Raw genomic sequence first — 23,255 nt, 5'->3', positions numbered from 1 at the left:
CCTAGGGAATAGGGTCATTTTTAGGAATCTGCCATATATTGACATAGCCTCTGAAGATCCTGCTCAAAAAGTCTTTTCCATGGCTGAATCTGGGTATCAAGTAAGTTTGACAAAGTATCCCAGCCATTCCTTTTTAAGCTATTAAGATATTCCACAAAATACTTTTATTTTTCATACATTTGAGCCTTGAAAGAGCAACATTTTCACCATACCCTGAAAAATCCTTGTTCTACCAGCAAGGGAAGAAAGAGACTTACTACTCCTGCTGTCTGAATAAATCAAGCCTAATAAAATATTTGGGTTATAAGAAAGAACAGATTCCAAAATGGAAGTTCTTGATTTATACTTCAAGGTTAAATTCCTCCCTTCACCTTGGCCTGGGATTTCCTCAGTTTATTCTTGCATTTAAGAGTATTGGCAGTTGAATATCAATTCATAGCTTCAAAATAATTTCATAAAATACCAGATATCACCACAGTAGACAAAGAGAGATGGGCAGATTGGATTCAGCGGGAAACCGTAGTGTGGTGTCATGAAAAGTGCTGTATCAGCTCTGGTATGACTGTGTTTGTGTGGAAATAATATTTATTTTAAGAATATTGTTCATTTTCAATGGCCTTCTCTTAAATTTTTCCCAGCATACTTGATTTTAAGTCACACTCATGAAAAAATAGAAATCTCTCTTTTTGAACATTTTTAAATTTCCTTTTTCTGCCTCACTTCTGTTATTCTTCAGGAAGCTTTTGAAAGCAGGCAGGTGACACTAACAGGCCCTACAAATCCCAAGCCCCAGGATGCTCTGCCAGCCCTGGAAAGGGGAAATTTTATTTATCCCTAGAAAAACTAGATGGGATCCCAAATCTTTGGGTGCCTTTTCTATTCCTCTATCCATTAGATTTGGTGACTGTGTTCTTTAGTGATGAGAGATGCAAAGTGACAAGAGCCAGACAAATCAGAGGAGCTGAAATCTCAAGCAAGAATATAATGGAGCACACAAAGATAATATTTTTTAAGGCTTTGTGAAAAATGTTTCTGATAAAAGGAAACGGGCAAAACTTGTCTCCCTGCCAGTTTTACAACTGCTGAAACAAATCTTTGCAGCTTTTTCTATAAAGTGAAGCCTTTGAAATATTTCCTCCTATGTTTTAGGGGAATTTGTGAGGCTTTGATTGTCCCACTAAAGCTGTGAAGCATTTTGTCTGGTTATTATTGCCTTTCCCTGATGTTCCTCTGGTAGACACATAATAAATTTCAGTGCTTTTGTTACCAACTTATCACAACCTGTTTATAGAGAGTAGTTTCAGAGCAGTGAGAACAAAACCAACAGCCTCATATAGAGTCCAGGCAGCTCTTGAACTGGGGACCTATATAGTCTGGGTATGGGAAGGACTGAATATACTGGGAAAAAATAAAAATAAAAAACTCCAACCACTTTTAATTTCCTTATACTTCAGGAAGTTGGAAGTTTTATGTTCCTCTGAGCCATTTCAAGGGAAGAAATTTACTGTGGGCTGTATGTCTGCCAGAGATTCACTCGTGTTCACAGGGATAGAGGAATTTTTTTGGGTTGGAGTCACTTTGATCCTCATAGGGTCTTCAAACACTCCAGAGGCAGAGCTCAGGGGGACCAAGAGGAGCCTTTCCCTGAGGCTGCTGCTCCTGGGATCTCACACCCGTCCAGAAAAATTAATTTTTCATCTTAACAAGTGATTTTTCCTGATCAGGTCAAGAATCCAGAAAAAAAAAAGATTTCTGGATTTAAAAAAAAAAAGAGTATGAACAGAGTGGGAGAGAGGTTCCCAAAAATACAGAAATGTATGTGGGAAGTCTTTCTTCCCCATGTTAGGGAAAATTAAAGCTTTAATTTTGACCCAAAAGGACACATTTATTCTCTCATTCACTGTCTTTCATGTGACAAATTTCTGAGCCATGTAAAGAAACTGCAGAAATTATAGTCTTGAAATAAAAAAAAGTTTCATTTTGAAGAAAATTTCCTCTATTTTTCCAGTTTTGAGTTCTTAAAAGTGACTCATCATCTTTCCCAGAGTTTACATCCATTGTTATATTCAGAAACAGTAATGGAAACACCTTTTTAGCAAACTAATAGGAAACAGTGGATCATGGAAAATATCAGTAACCAGAGACTCACCTTGGCAGGCATCTCTCTCTCTCTCTGGCTTGCAAGCTGACAAGCTGTCACTGAATTTCTAAACTGAAAACAGGAGTATTTGATTCAGATGTCTTTTGAAAATTAGTCTGGGATACAAATTGTTGAGATTGGTTTAATTTTATTACAAACATTGCAAATTGCAAGAAGATGTCTCCTTCCTTTCCATATGTGCAGCAAACTCAATTCTGTCCACGCGGATTTTACTCCTTCCAAGAGATGAGTCAAGCCATTATTTTCAAACAGGAGATGAGAACATCTATTAAGGAAATGTCCAAATATTGTAGGAGCCTTTGAGTGAGAACAAAACTAAAAGCAAGAGCAGAAATGGAGAGGATTGCCTGTGAGAGAACAGTGGCAGGGCTTTGTGGAGCAGGGGAAGCTCGAATTCAATTGTCAAAGGCTGTGAGATCAAAACCATCATTGGTGAGTCATGGGCCTGGGGCTGAGCATGGAGAACTCCTGAGCCCTGGAAGAGAGGGAGATCTGAGGGGCTGGAGGAACAAATGGAGCTGGGGAAGGGGCTGGAGCACCAGGAGAGGCTGAGGGAGCTGGGAAGGGGCTCAGAAAAAGAGGCTGAGGGGGAATTTCTGGCTCTGCACAGCTCCTGACAGGAGGGGACAGCCGGGGGGATCAGACTCTGCTCCAGGGAACAGGGACAGGAGGAGAGGGAATGGCCTCAGGCTGTGCTGAGGGAGGTTTAGGTTGGGTATTAGGAAGAATTTCTCATGGAAAGGGATGTCCTGTCTTGGTAAAATCTGCCCAGGCCTGTGGTGCCATCCCTGTCCCTTGAGGTGCGTGGATGTGGCACTTGGGGACATGGGGCAGTGGTGGCCTTGGCAGTGCCAGGTCAGCAGTTGGACTTCAAGATCCTGGTGATCTTTTCCAACCTAATTCAGTGATTCTATGGTTCCAAATCTTGGATGTGGCTCTGCCTTTCCTCGTGAGACAGGCTGAAGAGCTGGACAGGGTTCCTTGCTGTCCCAAGGGCCTGGCAAGCAGTCTACACAGACACATTCTGGGGAAAGGAGAGGCATGAAGAGAAATAAATGTTTCAAGAGTGCAATAAAATCATGGTGTGATTGCCACCTCAAATTTGGGAGTGGGAGTGAGAAGCCTGGATGGAAATAATTTAGTGTTTGGTGGGGAGTAAGGAAAACAGAAAAGCAAGAGAGGGAAATGTAACTGCTGTAACTTCAGGTGACCAAGAAATGCACAAAGGAGAAAAAACAAGAAAGAGATTGAAATATGAAAGTGGAAAATGTCTGAAAGGCTTGCAGGGGGAGAACAAATCTGAGAACAGAGAAATGAAGGAAGGGCACACGTGGACTTATTACGAGTTGTATTTGAGGCAGGTTCACATATAAAACCAGGCACTTCAGAGAGAATGCATTTTACAGGCATGTAAGCACACGGTTCCAAAAGGCACTGAGAAATTCGAATTAATGTTCACCCACAGTTAATCTTCTTTTTAAGGGCCACTCTTCTTCTGTGCTGCTTTCCTGCAGCTTAGTCCTTGTTTCATCATCAGAAGGCAGAAATGGAAGTTTGAAAGGTCTGCAAACCCCATTTTTCCAGGTGGTTCTGGAACACTAATCTGAAGGGATGCTGAGAAGTTCCACGGGAGGAATGGAAACCTTTCAGTGCACATTTTAATTTACTCCCCAACGCCAGAGATTGGCTGTTCCAGGGAAGTGGCAAAGGCAAGAGGAGAGGAAATGAGGAGCAGCAGAGGTTACCTAACACCACATTTTTGAAGGGAGCTCAATGTGGTGTTTAATTCTCTTTTCAATCAGCTGCAGGGGAAGGCAGTGGTGGGGAAATGTAGTTAGAAATTCAGTGTTGGGATTTGGGAGATTCTGTCCCCAAGAATCTGAAGGTGTGTTGGTAGAAATTGGGCATTTTGTGCACTCAGTTGGTGATGTTACACAATTCTGTAAGAATATAAAATTGAAAGCTGACATTCTGTGCTTCCCCAGACGTTTCTGTGTCCTCTACCTTTCCTTGCAGGAACATTAGAGAATTTCTTAATTCCATAAAATCCAAACCCTAAAGAGCACTACCTCAAATGTACACCTCTTCCTACAGGAACAGCTGTTTAAAAACTGATTTTTTTTTTTAAATTCTAACACTTTTTTTCATTTTAAATATCTGCCTCTCATGGATCTTATTCATGGTGCAACCCCCAAGTGGATTTTCTGTACAACTGGAAATGCTCAGACATTTAACAGCTGTTTTTCCTAGCAATAAAGTAGTCTGCATACAATAATTTCCACAAAACCCTCTCAGTTTTGAAAGAGAAGAACTTTAAACAGATTCCTCCTCTCTTTTCATGTTGTTTCTTTCTAAGAGCAACCCTCCCATGGCTCCCAGTCCATGTGTTGGTATTTGGAGATCTCCCTCTTGCTGCAGTTCAAAACAGAGACTCAGAAGAAGTTACAAGAATGGGACATAATTCAAATTTCCTTATTGAAGGAAGTCATATGTAACTTCCACTTGTAAATGACAAATCTATAATGAATTTGTACTATAAGAAATTATTATTAATAATAATAATAATAATAATAATAATAAATTTGGGGAGAGGGTTGAGAACACTCTGTCTTCTTGTTTATATTTCCCAGCATGAAGCAGCAGTGGTTCAGTTTCTGATGAAGCAGTAACACAAATTCCCTCTCTTGAAAATACCCAATACTTTCAATTTTAGGACTGCTCAATTTGGCCTAGATTACATGGTCGTGAAAGTTTGTGACTCATACACTTCCTCCCACTCACAGAAATAAAACAGTAGTAGAAAATATAAAGAAAAATGCCACTGTGTTGAAATTCATCAGGACACAATGAATCCAGAGGGTTTTGGTTGGTGCAGGGCTCTGTGGAGCATCCATCCTGAAAATAAATTATGATTAGGGCAATTTCCATTGAAAACAAATCTCGAATATCATATCCTGGCATAGTATCAAGTACACAGTCTCAATTGCAAATTTAGTCTCTAGAGATAAGAAAAGCATTGAACACATTTATCCAACAATTTCTGAGTGCCTGGGATGAACTTTATTAATGGCAGAGAAAGGAAGGAATGGAACCAGCAATAATATCCATGAGCACAGTATTTACTCTTTCTCAGAACCAGCTGGGCTGACAAATTTTACCAAAGACAGTGGGAATTTAAAGCACAGTATTAATAGTTTTATGGCTATAAAAACATTATTCTCTCTTTTCACAACCTCTTTTTTTGTTTCTTATGAAGCCCTGGTTTGTTCCAGGGAGTAATTCGGGTTAAGATATTGTGTAAGTTTGTGTTTTTCCAGGTCGTGAGGAGGAAGAGGGGTTGCAGAGGAGATAAAACAGCCTCAGAGGATGACCAAAAGGGCAAGTGCCATGTGCCTTCCTGTCTATTCATTCTTTTACTTACCTGTTAGGGAAGGTACTTCCTCCTTCAAGGTCTCAGTGGGGTTCAGGACCTTCCTCCATTTCCAAATATCCCTTTTCAACAAGTTAAGACGAAAAGCTATAGTTCCATTTGATGTCTTCCTGCAGCCAAGGCTGTTAAGAAATAACAGCTTTGAAAAGTGGCCCTTGGAAGCTGAAATTGATACCACACAAAAGGGCAGAATGATCTTACAAAACACTTTACAGGAGCATTGGCAAAAAAAAAGGTAAAATGGTTCCTTCAGCTCAAAGAAGGACTAAGCTGCAGTGTTGCCTCTCTCATGTCTATCCAAAAGCCATGTAAACATGAAATTAATGTCAGAACCTGAGTCCTGGAGAGGGTGTGAAATCCTCACTGTGACTCTTACACAGAACAGTGGGACAGCTCCAGACCTCATATGATAAAATCCCATCTCATCCATGCTCTGTGTGGAGTTTGGGGCTCCTGAAGCAGCCCCAGTCTTGGCTGGAACATTTCAGAGTGAAGGAGAACCCATGTGCGGCACGGCCCAGAGGGTCAGAAATGCAGGCAGGGGCTGAAGGGCTCGTTAGCTCTGGCTCAAACTCGTTATTTCTCCTGCCACCAGAGCAGGTTCCTGTCCAGGAGCCAGGGGTTGGAAGCACTCAGCTCCTAAATGCTCAGCAAAGGGCTGAGGCAGAACATCCTGCATCGAAATGTCTCAAATGCTCCATTATTTATGACCAATACCTTGAGGCCTGCTTTGTGTACAGCAGGAATTTATGACATGCACAAGCAGGAATTGTTTCAACTCAATGGGTGCTCCATGAGGCTCTTTGAAGCAGAACACAAGACAAAAAACATAATAACAAATAGCACAAATTAAAAAAAAAAAAGCAAAAAAAACCCTGCAAAAAAAAAAAAAACTGCCAAAAAAAAAAACTGCAAAAAAAAAAAAAACCTGCCAAAAAAAACCGTAATAACAGCTTGTTGCTTCATTTCCTGAAACTGATATATAATAGCACATCCCACGATAATTTATAGTAAAAGGCATTTAAACAGGCAGCTGCTGTGTCCAGGCTGGAATCTGAGAGGAATATCCTGAGCTTTATTTAGCCTGTGAAGGTGTAAGAAAGCCTGGCTGCAAAGGTTCTTCTCCAGTTTCTCTCAGTTAAGGACTTTGCCAGCTGGATCCTGCTGCTTTCTTCAGGGATCAGCAGAAGGAATAATATTTACCCAGGCTAGGGCTTGCAAAGCAGTTTCCCTCTGGCTCAGGGACACTGCAGTCACTGGATTATGGACTCATGTGTGTGTGATTTGGGAGTGAGAACTGAGCACAGCAGGGCATAATGAACTTCCCAGAACCAGCTGATTAAAAAGGGAGTTTGAAGGATTCGAGTCTGCACATCCCTCAGACTCGTAGTGCTCATCAGAGGAGCCTTTTCTTCCCTACTGTGGGAATCTCAGTAAGGCTCAAATGCCACAAAATCAGGATTTTTTCACCTTATTAAGAGCAATTTTATTACTTTTCTTAAAATTTCAATTATATGGTAATTTAAATCAATTATATGAGAAATGTTTAAAGACTTACATTTTCAGAAACCCGTCACTATTTTCTCACATCCATGGTGCCATCCAAGCAAAGCCCTACAAAACCTTCTGCTGTCACTACCCCATCATCTCCCCGGGGACCACACCAGCACCCCAAATTGAGATTAACCTGGCAGCCAGTGTCCTGCAATGGGAAAATGAGCATAGGTATAAACTTCACCCATCCTGGCCTTCAGGGATCATGTGAGACATCTGGATATGCTGGCCTGGCTAATGCCACAAACACCTCCTGGCCCTCTGGAGTGGGGCTGGGGCAGCACAGGAGGACCTGGAGCTCTTCATCAACGTTCCTGCTAATTAGGAGTGTCATGCTGTCCAAGTGGGAAAGAGGAAAAGCAACAAAATCTTTTCTTCCAAAATGTGAGGGGAAAGAAAAAAAAAAAAAAAAGAAAGGAAAGGTTCATCTGTTTGGTTTAGACCTTGAAGATCATCCAACCATCAGATGTGCAGAAGCAGCCCTTACTCTCAGAGCTACCCTTGGGGTGACACCTTTAGGTTGTCCTTCTTGTTTGATGCTGAACTAACTGTTCCCATAAATCTCAGAGGTTTTGTACTGCAGCTGCAGGAAACCTGCAAGAGTTGGGGTTATTTTTGTTGTTGTGTTCCCTCCAAGGCCATTCTCCCTCCTGTTTTTCTTGTGCCCATGGTAACACTTCATAAAATACCATCCCATGGAAACCAGCTGATTGCCAGTGCTGCCCAACAGCCACCAGGAATCACAAAAGCCAATAAAAGGGATTCACATTCCAAAAGCGATTCACATTCCCTCTCTCCTGCCTTTAAACCGGCTTTTAAAAGAAAAGGGGCCAATTTGGAAATGAGTATCAGCAGTTCCAACCAGGGTGAAGCCAGTCCACTCACACTGGGAGGAACAGGTCTCCCTTGGATTCTAATTCCTCCTGCACAGGGGAAGCAGAGGGTGCAGCAGAATTATCATTAATTTTCATTCATCTTAGTGGGCACTGAGATGTGGGATTGTTTTTATTGTCCTCCGGAGAAACCCACAACGTAAGTCACAAACAGGAGCATGGTGAAAGCTTTGACAGTATAAGCTACATTGCAGGACACTTGTTTTACAAAAGTAAATTCTAAAGCACCCTAAACATGTTTCCAGGAGGGTTAGCAGAGATTTTTTTCCATTCTGGACTTATTCAAAAATACAGCTTAACACTACAAAAGAATAACCTCTGTGGTAAGGATGGAATTCACCCCATGAGTTTTCACTCTGCTCTTCAGAACTTGCTCCCAAAAATAAGGGGAATGTTTTCCACGTACTTTATATCCTGAATGTTTACCAAAACCAATCAGATGATGAATTACATTTTTTTGTGTGCCTGTATGATAAACCATTTGTAAAGGTAATGCTGTGTGAATATTAATAAAAATGCAGTGAGCTGGTATTGTTTCTCAGGCTATATTGATCATATTAATGAGAATGGTAATGTATGTATGTTTATTATGATTAACAGAGCTCTGTTCATGTTGCATTTTCCATTGGAATGAAATTAACTTTCTCTTTCTAAAGTTGCTGAAGAGGAATATTAAACACAGAGAAATGATTGGTGAATAAGCTCTTCCAAAACCCTCTTCATGCCTGTATCAAATTTAGTACACTTGTTATAAATTAATCTTGAAAACTAGAAGTTATTGGCAATTGTGGATGGAAAAACCCAAAGGAGGAAGAACCTGATCTAAGTAACAAAAAGTACAATCAAGAAACTTCTACTTAAAAACATATCTTAACAAAATGATTTACTATAAACGAGCTGCTGTGCCACTACCAGAGTAGAGAGAATCCAGCCCATAATTTCAGGGCATATGCAAAGAGAAAACATAGCTGCAGGAATGAGACAAATTCTGTTTACACTAGAGTTTAAACACAGGTGGTTTGAGTTTTGTTTTGTTTTGTTTTTCTGTCTCGCATTTCTTTTCTGGGAGCAATTCAAAGAATTGTAGTTCTTCATTGCCTTAGGACTTGCTCCTGCAAATGGTAAAAAGGGTAGAAATGGAAAAAGATTCTTTCTAAGATCTTCAGTGAAGCTCATATTCCTGGTTTAGATGAAGATGTCCCTGCTCATTTCAGGAGGTTGGGTCTTCCAACTTCCTTTCCAAGCCCTACTATTTGATGATTTTCTCCAAACAAAATTAAGACCTTCTCTGAATAAATCTTGTCCAAGAAAGGTGATTTGACAAAATAAAACCAAGAAATAGAGGCCTGGCCTGAAGATGCACAGCCCAAAGCATTTTCAGGACACACCATTAGGCCCCAATGCCAGCACTGAAGTGGCAAAACTGGAATTACTGAAGCAGAGATGTTTAAGCAATACCAGAAGATGAAAGAGCAGAGGTTTAAGGAACTGATAAAAGATGATAGAATGGAGATTTCCATGCAAATGAAACTTTTTTTTTTCAGTACAAACAAGTTTCTGTAATCGATCACCAAAGATTGTCCATCCAAACCTAAATGGGCATCGACAAGTTTGTGCATGGCATTGGATTCCTGTCTGCTCACTGAAGATATTCCCACCACACTTCCACTGTTCTGTATGAATATTGTTAGACTTTGAATTTGGTGCAAAGAACAGGGAATTTTACAGCCTATTCTGGGCACTGCGATTCTCATCATGAAGTTATTAGTAAAAAGGAATGAACAGTAATTGTGAGGGAACAACAAGGTTATAATCATAACTTGTTCCAAATTATACTCCTGTGATCTCCCTTTTGCTCCGACTGGGAGCTGATTTTAAACTTGGGAAATTTGCAATATTAAAGCCAAGAAGGAAATTACTGGGCATTTCTTTGAACAGTAAACTTCCTAGAAATGCAGAGATTGTCCTAATCAGCAGGTTCACGGGCTTCAAAGTGCTGTGTTCACCTGACAGTTCTTTCAATCATTTTTTAGTAAAATACATCTGTAGCAATCGAGGCATTGTGTAATCCCCCCCCACACCTGTAAATTATAACGTGGGATGTCATGATTTATTTCATAGCGTAAAAGCTGTTAAATGAATACTGACAGCACCATTAGCATCCTGATCTTGAACTGAAGTGCAAGTCAGCTCTGCTTAAGTCGTCATTCTCAGGAGCCACAAATAAATGTGCACTTAAAAAAGGTGCCATGGGTTAATCAGAGCTGAATTAGTCAGGAAAAATCAGTGAAGAAGGGAGCAGGTCAGGAAATGACAGCCTGAAACTTCTATTCCAACACTGGTTCTTGAAGCAGCCAATGCTAAAGACCCCAGAACACAAAAACATGGGCTGAAAACTTGATTAATTCCAAATCAACTGAGAAATATCAATATTGCTTCAGCATCTGGTAATCTGAGTGCTCTCACCCACACCTCCTGCCTTGTTCCCTCTTTTGGGAAGCAGAACCCAAATGGGCTCCACTCCCCGGACTCCTCTTTGCCTTCTTTCTTCCAGAAGAGTCCTGGTGAAAAGTAAAGTAGAGACAACCAAATTAACTCAGCTCAGAGTTAATTTATCCCACCAAGAATCACCAGTTACTGTTGCTCTGCCTTAAATACCACATGCCTTGATATCAGCTTCTAGGAAAGAAAATGGCTCCTTGTGCTTGCACTGAAATAAAATATTTAATTTATATTCTTAACCCCTTCAGAGCTAATGGAGACCTGTGAGTGTTTGAAATACAAATCTACTTATTCTAAAATTCATGTTCTTTTGTTCCCTAATGTAACGCTGCCCATTTTGTTGTTCTCCTACACATTTAAACCATTTTTTCCTCCTCATACAGATACTGTCATTTCTGGAGGTGAAATCTGGATGCCTGTCCTTAGAGCCTCTTGAATTCTGTTGTATTATAAATATTTATCACAACTCTTTTAATACCAACAGCTGTGCTCCTTTCACATGCAGAGCTGGTTTTATAAAGGGTCAAGCCCTCTGTACCTCTTCCCAATTTCCACAAGATTTCAGATTGTTCCCATTTGGCCCTCCACAAGCAGGACTCAACATGCCTCCAGGATGACAGCTCCTTCTTAATGAGGAATAATTGTTCTGTCTCCCAGTACAGATCTTATCTCAGTTTAGACATTATTTCTACCTTTACTTGCATGTTTATCCCAGTCATTTATTCCAATCTGTTTGTCTGTCTAAAGGGATCACAGGCATTCAAACTAAAACACAAACCATTCAACCTCTGACTGGCAGGCTGGTTAGCTTTAGAGTCATCCCTAATAATTCACAGCTTCTGTGAGAATCTCCAGATTCAAAAAGTTGTTTGAATATGATAATTTATTAAGTTTTTCCCTTTGATGAATCCAGAACATCTCTTGGGATTTTTATTTTCCTTTAAATGAGGGTAAATTAAATTTATCTGACTTCTTTCCCCTGTTATTTCCAAAAGGACACATCAGTCATTCCAAACTAGCACACTTAAGCTGAACAACTATTAAATAAACCCAAATCATGCTTTATTGTGTGCTGAGGTGGTTTCTCATTCAAAATGAAGTGTTTCTTTTCTCATTTAGAGCTCCAAATGGGACCCTGACTAATGGAACAAGATGGCCAGTCTTCACTAGTACTGACCAAAAATATTTGACACTGAACACCAACACATCTGAGGTACTGACAAAACTACGAGCTCAGCAGTGTCGATTCTGGAAACACTTTTTCCCCAAAGTCCTGGAATTGACAGGTAACAATTCTTTTCTAGATGCTTTTATATAAAACTTTCACGCAAGGATCATTTGCTGGATGTTAATACGATAACTGAGTTCAGATCTTTCTATTCCTGTTTGTAACTGAGATGTTCAGTTGTCACTATTGGACACGAAATGAGTACACAGGAGCTTGGCGAGTTCAAGAGAGAAAAAGACCCAATTTTATTTCTGACCTTGCAATATATAGAAATCCAAAAGTGATGGTGGATTGGAGGGAGAAATTGCCACCTCTCCAACCACACTGGTCAAACCAACAGTCCATCAATTCTCTCCTCCCACAAAGAAGAATGCAAAACAATCATTATTTACATGAACAGTGCGTGAGAACTCCAGTAGAAATATGTAAACATTACCAGAAGGCTAAGTAAGTTTTATGAGAACTTTAAAACTTTCAAAAGAATTATAAAAGAAAACACTTTTAAAAATCATGGCAACATTCAGCTGGGTAAAACTGAATTGGTGTTGGATAGAACTGTCCACGCTGTGTTGAGGGTGGACCCCAGAACGTGCCCTGTGCTTCTGGCTTTGGGGTCACCACCCTATTTTGTACCAGGAAAAAAACTGGGGACACACCAAGGGCCAGGACTTTGTGATATAGGGTTTTTCTGTCCCCAAATTCAGATGCAGCCACAATGTGAGACACTGAGTGCTGAAACCTCTGTTCTTGGGTACCCCCTGAAAGAGTTTTGGTGCCACCAGTGTTCCTGGGTTCTGGAATGAGCAGGAAAATCAGTGCTAAAGGAGACTTTGCTCTCTGGGAGCTCTGGAAGCTTTAGATGTTCTGTATAAACTGTGGGACGTTACAGGATGCTATGTTTGGATTATAATATCTATTATTTATGGGATTCTATTTTATGCAACTGATCCCCCAAGGATATGAAGTGCCCTGCCACTGCCAAGAGGGGATTCTGGTTTCCAGCTCATGTGAGAGCCCTGTGTTTTATTTCTGGAGTGTCATAGCTTACAACCCAGAAGCTGCAGGATTTGCCTATAGAAAACAGAACTGATTGTGCCTGGCCATGTATACAATGGATTTATGAGATTTCACTGCCAAGAAAAGTATAATTGTTTGAAACTTTAGGATCAGTTGAACAGAGAAGACTCAAATTTTTTGAAGACCGATGGCCCTGTTTTACCAAAGCCCAGCAATAGATGAAGCCTCTGTGCTTTGGATTTCAAAAGGAATTGATTTTATAAAGTGATTTTGCAGCTCTGGAATTACATTCTGCAGCTTGACTGAGGGAAAGTCTCATTTCAAAAATGAGATACACTTTTAAGATGTTAATTAGTAATTTAAAATCTTTCTCTAAGACTCAGTTTGAATGCTCGTCTTAAAAAACACATAAGCCTTAAAAATATGTAAACTGTCATGGTGCACAGATGATTCCTTCTGAAATAATTTATTCCCTCCTCATTTGAGTCTGACTGTATTATGGCTCAACTTTTATCCCCTCTCAATTCAACAGATGTTTTTCAATTAAATCAAGACACACGAAATCAGTAGGTAAAATGAATAATTTATGAAGCCTACTGTGTGATTTTAAAATCACAGCTTTCCCAATTACGGGTGGATTTCATGGAGGTTTCAAAGATTCTGACAACTTTGTGCTGAGCCAGGAGAACTGAACTGTTTTACATATTCCTTTAACCTGGCTGGGAAACCCTAGGGAAAAATGTGGATCCTACAAATGGGCTGAGCTTAACTAAGTCCGCGTGGAGCGGGAGGGAGCAGATCACCAGAGTTCAACACATCCTGGGGGAGAGGAGAGCTCTGCCTGGTCCTGTGGGGTGAGGGATGATGGAGCATTGCTCAGGACCTGCCAGCAGACATAAATTCATCACTGTGCCACATTTGGTAATTCACAACATAAATTTACATAATTTAATTAAAAGAAATTCGTGAGCGTATTCTTAGCAAAAAGAGAAGAATCGTTGTGTCTGGACCCAAATATAGAACTGAGGCAAGAATGTTGTCAACAAGTAGCACTGCCTTGTCTTGTATCATCTGTCAGCCCTTGAAACATTGCAATAATAAAAACAGAGTGTTTCCATAATGTTCCCTGTACAATATTATCCAATTCTGACAGAAAACCCTTTGAAATCCTGTGTACAAATGTGATATAATAGCTTATATTGCAATAATTCTCTTCACTGAAATATTATTTTGCATTTTTTCTCGCCTTTTATGCCCAAAGGACAGTGCACAGCATTAATGCAGAGATTTCCTCTTGTTCTCAGGGTCTGTTCTTTCTATTTCTCCTTTCATTGAAATATTCTGAGGAAAATAAGGTTGCTTTAACGTGAGGTGATATAAGATGACAGGGAACAAGTAAGGAATTTTTATGTTCTCATTGTTATAGGTTCAAGTAGGGTTCAGATAGGCAAAGTAGAATTCTATCAGGTAGAACCCGAAGAGGATATTCAAAACAACTTATTTTGCAGAAATTATGATTTTTCAGCATCAAGTGATCAGGATTTACCATGGATGTACTTGGTAACCCCTTGTCTAATTCCTGACCCACTCCTAGCCCAAGCCTTGCCACCCACTGGGGGATTTTAAGGCCTTTAAAGGCCAGTTCCAAATGTGTCCTGGATCTGAACCAGCCTGTTCCCATCACAGGCTGGGTAAGACAAGTTCCCTGAGGCAGTTAAATAGATGTCTTTACTGTTAGAAAATTCACATTTTCCTCAAGCAATCATATCAGATTTTTTTTAAAATTATTATGGTTGTGGGTAGGAAAATAATATGGAAAAAATAAGGCTCTCACATTTAATATAAGAATAACAGCCATATATAAAACCTGGCCTTGATACCTCTAGAGTAATTTGTATGATTTTGGAAGGTTTCTCAAGGTCTTCTCTTCGAGTTTCAATTGATAAATCCATCACTAAAGACATAAGTCAGAACCTGGAGTTTTGTGTCCAGCTTGATCACAAACACTGCACAAGTATGCCTGGGCTCTCAGTTCCAAGCAGACACAATTCCTACAGGGATTTTAACCCCATTTCCAAAGCCCTGAGCACACCCTGCACCCTGCCCAGCCCAGGACAAGCTGGGAGCACTCAGCATTTCCCATTTCATCCTGAAACCAGAAGGGTTTCTGCTGGCTGCTGCTGAGAGAATCACACTGGAGGGACAGTAAACAGTAAGTGACTTTTAAGTAGCTTTTAGAGCAATCATATGTTAATTAGAAAAGGATCTGTGTTAGACTTTACCTCCTCAACACAACCTTTAATGCATCTGAAGCCCTTCCTATTTATATGAGCCCATTTCCTCTTGATTGTAGAACGCTGCAGGCAGCCAAACTTTCCATTTACTCTTCCATTACTATTTTGGTGCACCTAATACATATTTTTTCTATTTGTTTTGATATTACTGGATCATGTATCATCTATGAAGAAATCAAGTTTTGTCATATAAATACATTACTTTTTTTAAACCAACCTAAAAAGATTTTTTTTTTACGTGGAGGCAGAGAAATGTTCAACCTCTTGACTAATGAGCAACAAAAATTAGTGTATTTGCTGTGATTTTCCAACCAGTATCTGGATTCTACAGAGATAAATTCTCAGGGTGGTAAGAATATTAAAAAATTGACTAAATAGAAGATTCACCATCAGAACTAAATTAAATTTCCACAGAGTTGGACACATGAAGAAATGTGAGTTAATCATAGGTAACCTCACCAATACTACCACACCTCCCAACAAAGACTACTCTTTGCACCTATGAGCACGAAGTTTCTGTACCTAAACTGTCATTGGAAAGATAACAGCCCTTAGAATAATTCATCTCCCAGAGAACCCTGCTGACTTCTGGAAGAACTAAAGTAATAAAAGAAAGGATTTTGTAGTCCTTAAAGACATGTGAAAATTAATATACTGCTGTGTCTAACAAAGCTTTGATATCCAGAGAGTATGATTAAATATTCAATAGAGATATCATTTGTTTTCTCCTTTCTGGACACTTGTGAAGAAACTCTCACCATGAGAATCTACAGCATAAACCTGTGGCATTTATCATACTATTGAAATCAAAAACTTGAAGGTTTGCAAAAACCTGCAATCATGAAACTTGCAATCATGAGGTGTTGAGGACAGAAAAATTAATTCTAACTTGTCATCCCTTATTAATTAACAGCTATATGGCCTTTATCCCAATCCTAAAGGTGTTTTTGTGTCTTAACATTAAGATTAGCATTTTATTGGCACATCCAGCAGTTCAAAGGATGGGATGGTGATAAATTTAACTTTGCTGTAATACCATTAAAGTAAGGGAGAGATGGAATGAGAGGAAATTCCAGCTGATTGTTCCGGCTTTGCTGAAGAATCAAAAAATCCCTTTTTAAAATTTTGACCTGTTAAACTGGAACCTTTCAGAGCACTGATTCATTGGCTACAGAAACTCCTCTTTTCTCCTTGTCAGCCTCACTGGGCTTTGCACGGGGCTAATGGGAATTAAGGTAAAGTTTGGGATTGTCCCAGTGGCTTACAGAAAATTTCCTTTTTCCACTGTTAGCTGGCTCTGCAGGCACCCAGTGCTCTGAGCTGTAATTATTGGTCAGCTTGGACTCTCAAATCTTTTTCTTTTCTGCCTCCCAGCTGTCAGCTCATCTAAGTCATGGGTGGTTGCCTCCCAGAGATTGATGATGTTGGTGATAATGGGATGCATTGACTTGTGACTTCAATTTGGATCTTATCACTGGGGGGAAGAAAAGCAAACAAATGGGAATCCAAGTTCTTATTTCAGTGATTTCCACATCACTTTTGTCTTTTAGATCCATAATGGTGGCTCCTCTGAATTTTTTGATGTCTTCTTTCTCTAGCTGGCTCACTTGTTCATCATAATCTTTAAAAAGGACTGAAAAGCCACATAATTTATACTCCAGAACAGTGACTTTTAATTCAAGATGTGTCTATGGTAGAGATATTTCGGTGTCTTTGGACAGACTTGAAACACCTCTATACCTGAATAATTAAAGAAGAGAGGTTTTTGAGTTTCCTTTTTAATTCATAAGTGGAGGTTTTGCCTGAATAAATAAAACTGGACACCCAAAATCAAGACTAAAATGAGCAACACAGTTCAGGCACCTTTCTCCAAATAGTACTGCTACTGCTTCATACACTAAATTAGCAATCCATTTGACCTAATGTGAAAAATTTGGCTTTGCCTGAGACCCTGACTACATGTTTAAATTAAATATGTGAAAAGGAGAGTTCTTAGAGTCAGGAAAGCAGAATATTGTGTGTGTTTTGCCCCCATGTTTCTGAGTTCTATCTGCATAGTTAGTAATGAAAATGAGATTTTATTGTTACCAGCACTTCCAAATCATCTCTGAGTTAATAGCGGTTTTGGCCTGCAGAAAGAAAATTTTAAAGTATATGAACTTTCTTTTGATCTCTGTTATAACCAAGATTATTTACAACTTTGAGCTGAGGGAGAAGGATGTGTTTAATTTATTGACATTTTTCCCCATATTTGTTCTTCACACTTTTCTTTTTGACTGCGTTTAAAAGTACAGGACTTCCCGGAGAAAAAAATATCTTGGTTTTATTTCTGGTCTCACTGGAACCAAGAAGTAAATCTCATTTCAAAGTCTCATTAAATTGCCATCTGGATTTCCAGACCAAAAAGGTTTGGAAACGTTGAGCTAAACTGCAGATAAGCGACCAAATTACTGGATGCTTCTCCAAGCTAAATCTCGGAATCAGTGAACTCTCTCCCACGAATATTCTCTCTAGTGATGTGTAAAACACAGAAGTATTTCATTTTCACATCACCAGTTACACTTGCAGCGCTGGCAGGTCATAAAAAAGGGGGAAGGGGTGTATTTATGGAGGGAAGAAGAACAGCAGAAGAACATAAAAGCCAAAGGGGCATAAAGAACCCACGGAGCTGTTACCTCAGGAACACCATCACCAAGTGTTTCTGGAAGTGAGCCATGCCAGTGTGAGACACCACCAGAGTTGGGTCCAGAATGAGCAAATCATTCACAGATCATCAACGGTTTCTGAACTTTATCCTGAAGCCTACAGATGAAACAAAATTATGAGCATCAGTGACTGATAGAGCCTGCAGGTTTTATCCAGCTTTTGGGGGTGTCTGGGATGTTCCTGCAAGGTCACAGCCTTTCTCATGGTGTTAATCACCTTTTGGGGCTGCAGGAGGGGATCCCTGTCCATAAAATACTCTGGGAACCCTGTGAAATGCTGTATTTTTATGACTCTTCTCATCCTCACCCTCTGCTCCCATGCTTATAACAAATTTGGCAATAAATATTTCCTTGCGACTCTGGATTACTTGGAAAATGCTTTAAAGGTGGGGATGAAAAAGAAAAGAGAAGATGGTTTCATGCTGACATAGTGCACATTTGACAGTGTCCTACTCCATACCTGTGCCCTTTATGCTTCAAACTTGGGGATTTATTCCATGGGAGGTCGAGATCCTGGACATCCATTGAAATCCATTAAAACAATGGAAATCCTGTTGTTGCCTTAAACAAAGCTGTGATTTCACCTTATCTTTACAAGCATATCTCTCATTTTACATTATTTAGTCTTCAGGGTGTGTGGGTTTCAATGCAGGGTATATTTAACCAGAGGAATATTTTGATGATTAAAAAAAAACAAAAAAGAAAGTGACTTTAAAATTATGATTTTGATGGACAGAAGAATTATCCAAATTGTATTTTAAAAATATACATATTTAAAAATATCCAAAGTATATTTATTACCCTGCCAGAATGATATCTTTGGTTCCTTCCTTTCTGATGTAAAGGCAAAATGCCAATCACTGAATTTTCAGTCATTCCAGGATTAAGAAAAGAATCAAAAGACCATCCCATAATGTATTTGGAGCAGATGACATTGATAATCAAAATTATTTTTCAATTAGCATACAAAGAGATTCAAATTTAGATTAATGTAACCCATTTCATGTTTTACAGGAAATATTGATGAAGCAGAACGAGAGTGGAAAGCAGGATTCCATCGCTGGAACAATTACATGTCAGACTGGAAAAATCAATTTAATGATTACACCAGCAAGAAGGAGCTGTGCAGTCTCTAATTAATATGTTTACTCTTTCCAGTTTGTCCCTAGAACTGTTCATCAGGCAAATATCCAGGTAGCTTCCCAACCTGTCAAGCATTAAATGTATTATGCAGATTAAAAGGAAATGTTACAGATACAACTCTGATTTCAGATCTTTCATTTATGTTTTACCTCCTCTCTCAATAAAAAAATATAAGGCACCCACAGCCTTTGAAGCTTCCCTGGGTTAAGTAGGACTGTAGAGATTAAAGGCTGGAGATTAATGAGGTACATATTCTTCTAAATACTCGCTGCTTAAACTCACCCTTCAAAGAAACAATGTAATCTGTTAGAGAAAAATGGAATTTTTTTTTAAACAGAAATAGCAGTTTTACAGCATTGCCATGCAGAACACAATCAGATTTAATCTTTAACTGCAATGCCACCACACTCGAGCCTTGTTTCAGGCATAATTTCATCGACATAAAGACACAATAACTTTGCTGGACGCACCAGGCAATACTTGTTTGTTAGACCAAAAAGTTGTAAGACTGCCATAAAAGTGTGAATCAGAGCTTCTTTCTGGCCAAATATGTGGACAAAGCCATGGCAGGAGAGGATTTGAGCTGTGTATTGAAAGCCTAAACCAAGTGCTACAGTGAAATAAGCTGGAAAACCCAACACCTTTCCCACAATCATCATTTTTCAAGGAGTAAAGAATTATGGACTCACAAATAATGAATTCACACCTTTCTTGCTCAGGCACCCTGGGAAAAGTCCCTCCTATGGAGGCAAGCTCCAATTATGATTTTTTTTTTGTCTACTCAGTTGCCTCCTGGTTGAGGGACACCCCACATTTACTGGGACACAAGGAGCAGGTTTTTGTACCTGCAGAAGAGCCTCAGTCTCTGTGTCAGCAGATTCCCAGCCCCAAAGACTGCCAGGAGAGTGGGGCCTGGGCAGAAATCTCCTGGATGGAAGGCTGGGGAGAGGATCCTTGCAGAGAGACGTTTGGCCTTGGTGGGAAGGACCCAAAGGACTGTTTGCCATAGCCAGGTGATCTCCCTGCCCTGTGAGCTGGCATGTCCCACACTCCTTCCCACCTGCTTGAGCTGAACCTATTAAAAACCTCTAAAGAAACCCTTGGATAATTTCTCCTCCTTTCCTGCTTCTGGATGGGGCTAGAATTTTTCTGCCTGAACACCACCGTAATTGGTTGCTTTTCACTGGCCCAACTGGGAAGAATAAATGCCAAGAATATGATGAATGCAAGTAGTATGTAAGAGCAACAAGCCATCTCGTAAATAAATTATCCTGAAGCTTTCTGTAAATGCAATAGCATCTCAGTGCATCTATTTTCTGTGCTAGTGATTGCAAAATGCCTCCTTGGATTGAGCTGAAGAACTCCAGATAATGAACTGAGAGTGTTCTCTTCCTGGTAATCAGTTTGACCACACAGGCTCTCTCCACTGAAAGGATTAATTTATCCAGGAAGGCCAAATTCTGCAAGAGAGGATGGCCTATCATCTTTCCAGTTATTTCTAAGAGAACACAATTATTTCCCTGACTACTTTATGGAAAACCACTTTTTAGCACAGGATGTTCAAAGGCTGCAGTCAAACCTGCACAGAGAAAAAAAAAAATCTGATCAGTTTTGAACATGCTGATCAAAACTTGAAATGATCTGGGCTCTAAAATCCCTCTTTGTGTAGCACTACATGTTTATACCACAGGTAATTAGCCCATTACATAGATTAGCATAGTGTTTATCAAATAGTCTTCAGGCTAACAATGGGATACTGAAAATAAACACAGAAGGGCAAACTTTTTCTCCATCCCTGAGCAGTTCCGGCACTCCCCATTTTATTTCTGTGCTGTTCTTCACAGGTATTTTGGGTGCTGCTGTGCCACAATGAGCCTTGTCAGTACCATCAAAGCAGCATTTATTTCTTTAGCCATTCTCTTTGCAGCAATATTTCCTTATCCATCTGTCTGATCAGCCTAATCAGTGGGGGAAAAATATCCGAGCCAATTAAAATGTAGAATAACTTTTGCAAAGGTGCTGAAGGAGTTTACAAAATATATGGTTGCAAAGGTGGGTTTTGTTTGAGTAAAATGAAGGTTAAACCACTTATTGAAGGTTTTACTGATTTTCTTGGTGTGACTTGCTAGCTTTGTGGTTAAACCACTTATTGAAGGTTTTACTGATTTTCTTGGTGTGACTTGCTAGCTTTGTATTTATTCATCTGCTGGGAAATAATATCTCCACTTATCATTCAAATGAAATCAATACATCATGTAGTCATTCATGGCTCATATCTGCAAAAAAAACCAAACAACCAAAAGAAAAAAAAAAACAAAATAACAAGGAAAGCCTGAAGTACTTGGATGTAAATGGTTAAGGTAATGAAGAGTGAAAAAAGACTGTGATTGCTGAAAATGATGATTATATATTAGAGGGATATCTCACCCAGACCTTCCTGAAGATGGAGTGTTGATAATTGCTGTTTAATTTTCACTCCTGAGAGCCAAGAAACACAGGTTGCTCTGTGAAACCTGAGAAAATGTGTTGATACTTTCTTACCATCCTTGATAACCAAAGCAAGATTTCTGAATTTAGTCTCAGAGTTGATGAAAGATCAGAACAAGTTGAACTGCAGTGCCAACAAAAACGTTGGCATTAAACCAGTTGTCATTGGGTTTATAATCTCCCAGGTCTAATGACAGATATTTCACACTTATTTTAGATATTGGCATTGGAGGCCTGAAGTCAGACATTTCCCAGCAACCAAACCCACTTTTTTTTTTTTTTTTTCCACATTTTAAATGTTTTGTCTGAAGAAATGTTGTTAGATAAGCTTTCAGTAAAGGTAAGCATTACTTGTGTGAAATCCAATCTGTCCTCCTGCTGGAGTGTCAAACTCAGAAGGAGTTGGGATGATCACGGTACCTGATCCAGGCCTGGTCTGCAAAGCTGGACCAACCAATGCTGAAGATTTCTGGCTTTCAACAGAGTCCAAAATTGTCCCTAAAACAACTCAGACCTTCCCAAAATTTCCAGGCTTCCTCCCAGCTGCAGATATTACCCTCATAACTTGTACCCCCTCACAGGTACACCCCTCATAGCCTGGATTTTTGGAATGGAAGTTCAGGCCTTGCCATCCAAACCTTGGCCATCACTCCGATGTTATCACACTAAAAAAGGCAAATTTCTGTTGGAGTGGGAGGCTGGGGTTTGGCCTTCTTTGGTCAGTAGAGGCTCAGTCTGTTTATAGAGCAGAGATTTCTGCTCTATAAACACATGGATTTATGTACCCAGTTAAATCTTCATGAGGAGACAGCTCATCCCCACCAGCTCAGAGCTGGAAAGGTGGCTTTTCAACAGAAGGAGTTGAAGCATTTTAATTTTTATTTTTTTTTAACAGAAAAAAATATTATTTGGATTAGAGTTTTGGAGAGAAAATTAGTTTATAAAAGAATAGGCCCTTTTGATGTTCCTGTCCCAGTAGGTCATTACCAAGTGTTTTGGCTTCTATAACAGACAGATACCAAATGGATTAATCTGAACATAACATGGGTAGAGGAGGGATATAAATTTGTCTCTATCAACATCACAACGTCGTCTTCTGGGGCTTGATTATGTTTTATCATTTCTCCTGGCTCAGCACCAGTTCTGCACCATCAGCAGAGCTATTTAGAGGGACATAACAAACGTCACTGTGCTTGAGTTACACCTGCAGCATGTCCAGAGAGTGGAGAGCAGCCTGGGCTGTCACTGCCCCCTGACACTGTCCCTGCCCTCCTCGGCTGGAGGGGGAGAATTGCACAAGTGAGAAAATAAACATCCCCAGAAAAACAAGGAGAGGAAAAAATAAATAAGGAAGGAAAAAAAAAAAAAAAAAAAAAAAAGAAAGAAAGGAAAAGTAAAAATTTAAAAAAAATGAACAAAACCCACACCAAACCAACCAGCCAAAAACAACCCCAAAAAACCCAACAAAATGAACAAAAACATCCACCCTCCCCACAAAAAAAAAAAAACACCAAGGAGGGGAACTAAAAAAAGAAAAACAAAAAACTGGAAACAAACAAAGAGGGAGGGTAGAAGGGAGAGAGGAAGGGAGGAAGAGAGGGAGGAAGGGAAGAAGAGAGGAAGGAAGGAAGGAAGGAAGAGAGGAAGGAAGGAAGAGAGGAAGGGAGGAAGGGAGGAAGGGAGGAAGGGAGGAAGGGAGGAAGGGAGGAAGGGAGGAAGGGAGGAAGGAAGGAAGGAAGGAAGGAAGGAAGGAAGGAAGGAAGGAAGGAAGGAAGGAAGGAAGGAAGGAAGGAAGGAAGGAAGGAAGGAAGGAAGGAAGGAAGGAAGGAAGGAAGGAAGGA

The 23,255-nt window shown here is 39.8% G+C and overlaps 1 protein-coding gene across 7 annotated transcripts in view; it reads left to right on the top strand.

Annotated features, from left to right (window-relative positions):
• Window positions 1–19,111, top strand: part of BCHE (butyrylcholinesterase) — a 50,416-nt gene extending 31,305 nt beyond the window's left edge. For all 7 annotated transcript variants that reach the window (XM_068200218.1, XM_068200214.1, XM_068200213.1 and 4 more), the window contains 2 exons: window positions 11,660–11,826; window positions 18,799–19,111. In XM_068200218.1, coding sequence (XP_068056319.1) covers window positions 11,660–11,826; window positions 18,799–18,920 — 289 coding nt within the window. In that variant the 3' untranslated portion in view covers window positions 18,921–19,111. The remainder of the gene's footprint in view (window positions 1–11,659; window positions 11,827–18,798) is intronic.
• Window positions 19,112–23,255: the final 4,144 nt, after the last annotated feature.

Source organism: Anomalospiza imberbis, chromosome 10 (assembly GCF_031753505.1).
Source record: "Anomalospiza imberbis isolate Cuckoo-Finch-1a 21T00152 chromosome 10, ASM3175350v1, whole genome shotgun sequence".
In the NCBI taxonomy this organism is placed as follows: domain Eukaryota; kingdom Metazoa; phylum Chordata; class Aves; order Passeriformes; family Viduidae; genus Anomalospiza; species Anomalospiza imberbis.
This window is presented reverse-complemented; position numbering and strand designations above follow the sequence as displayed.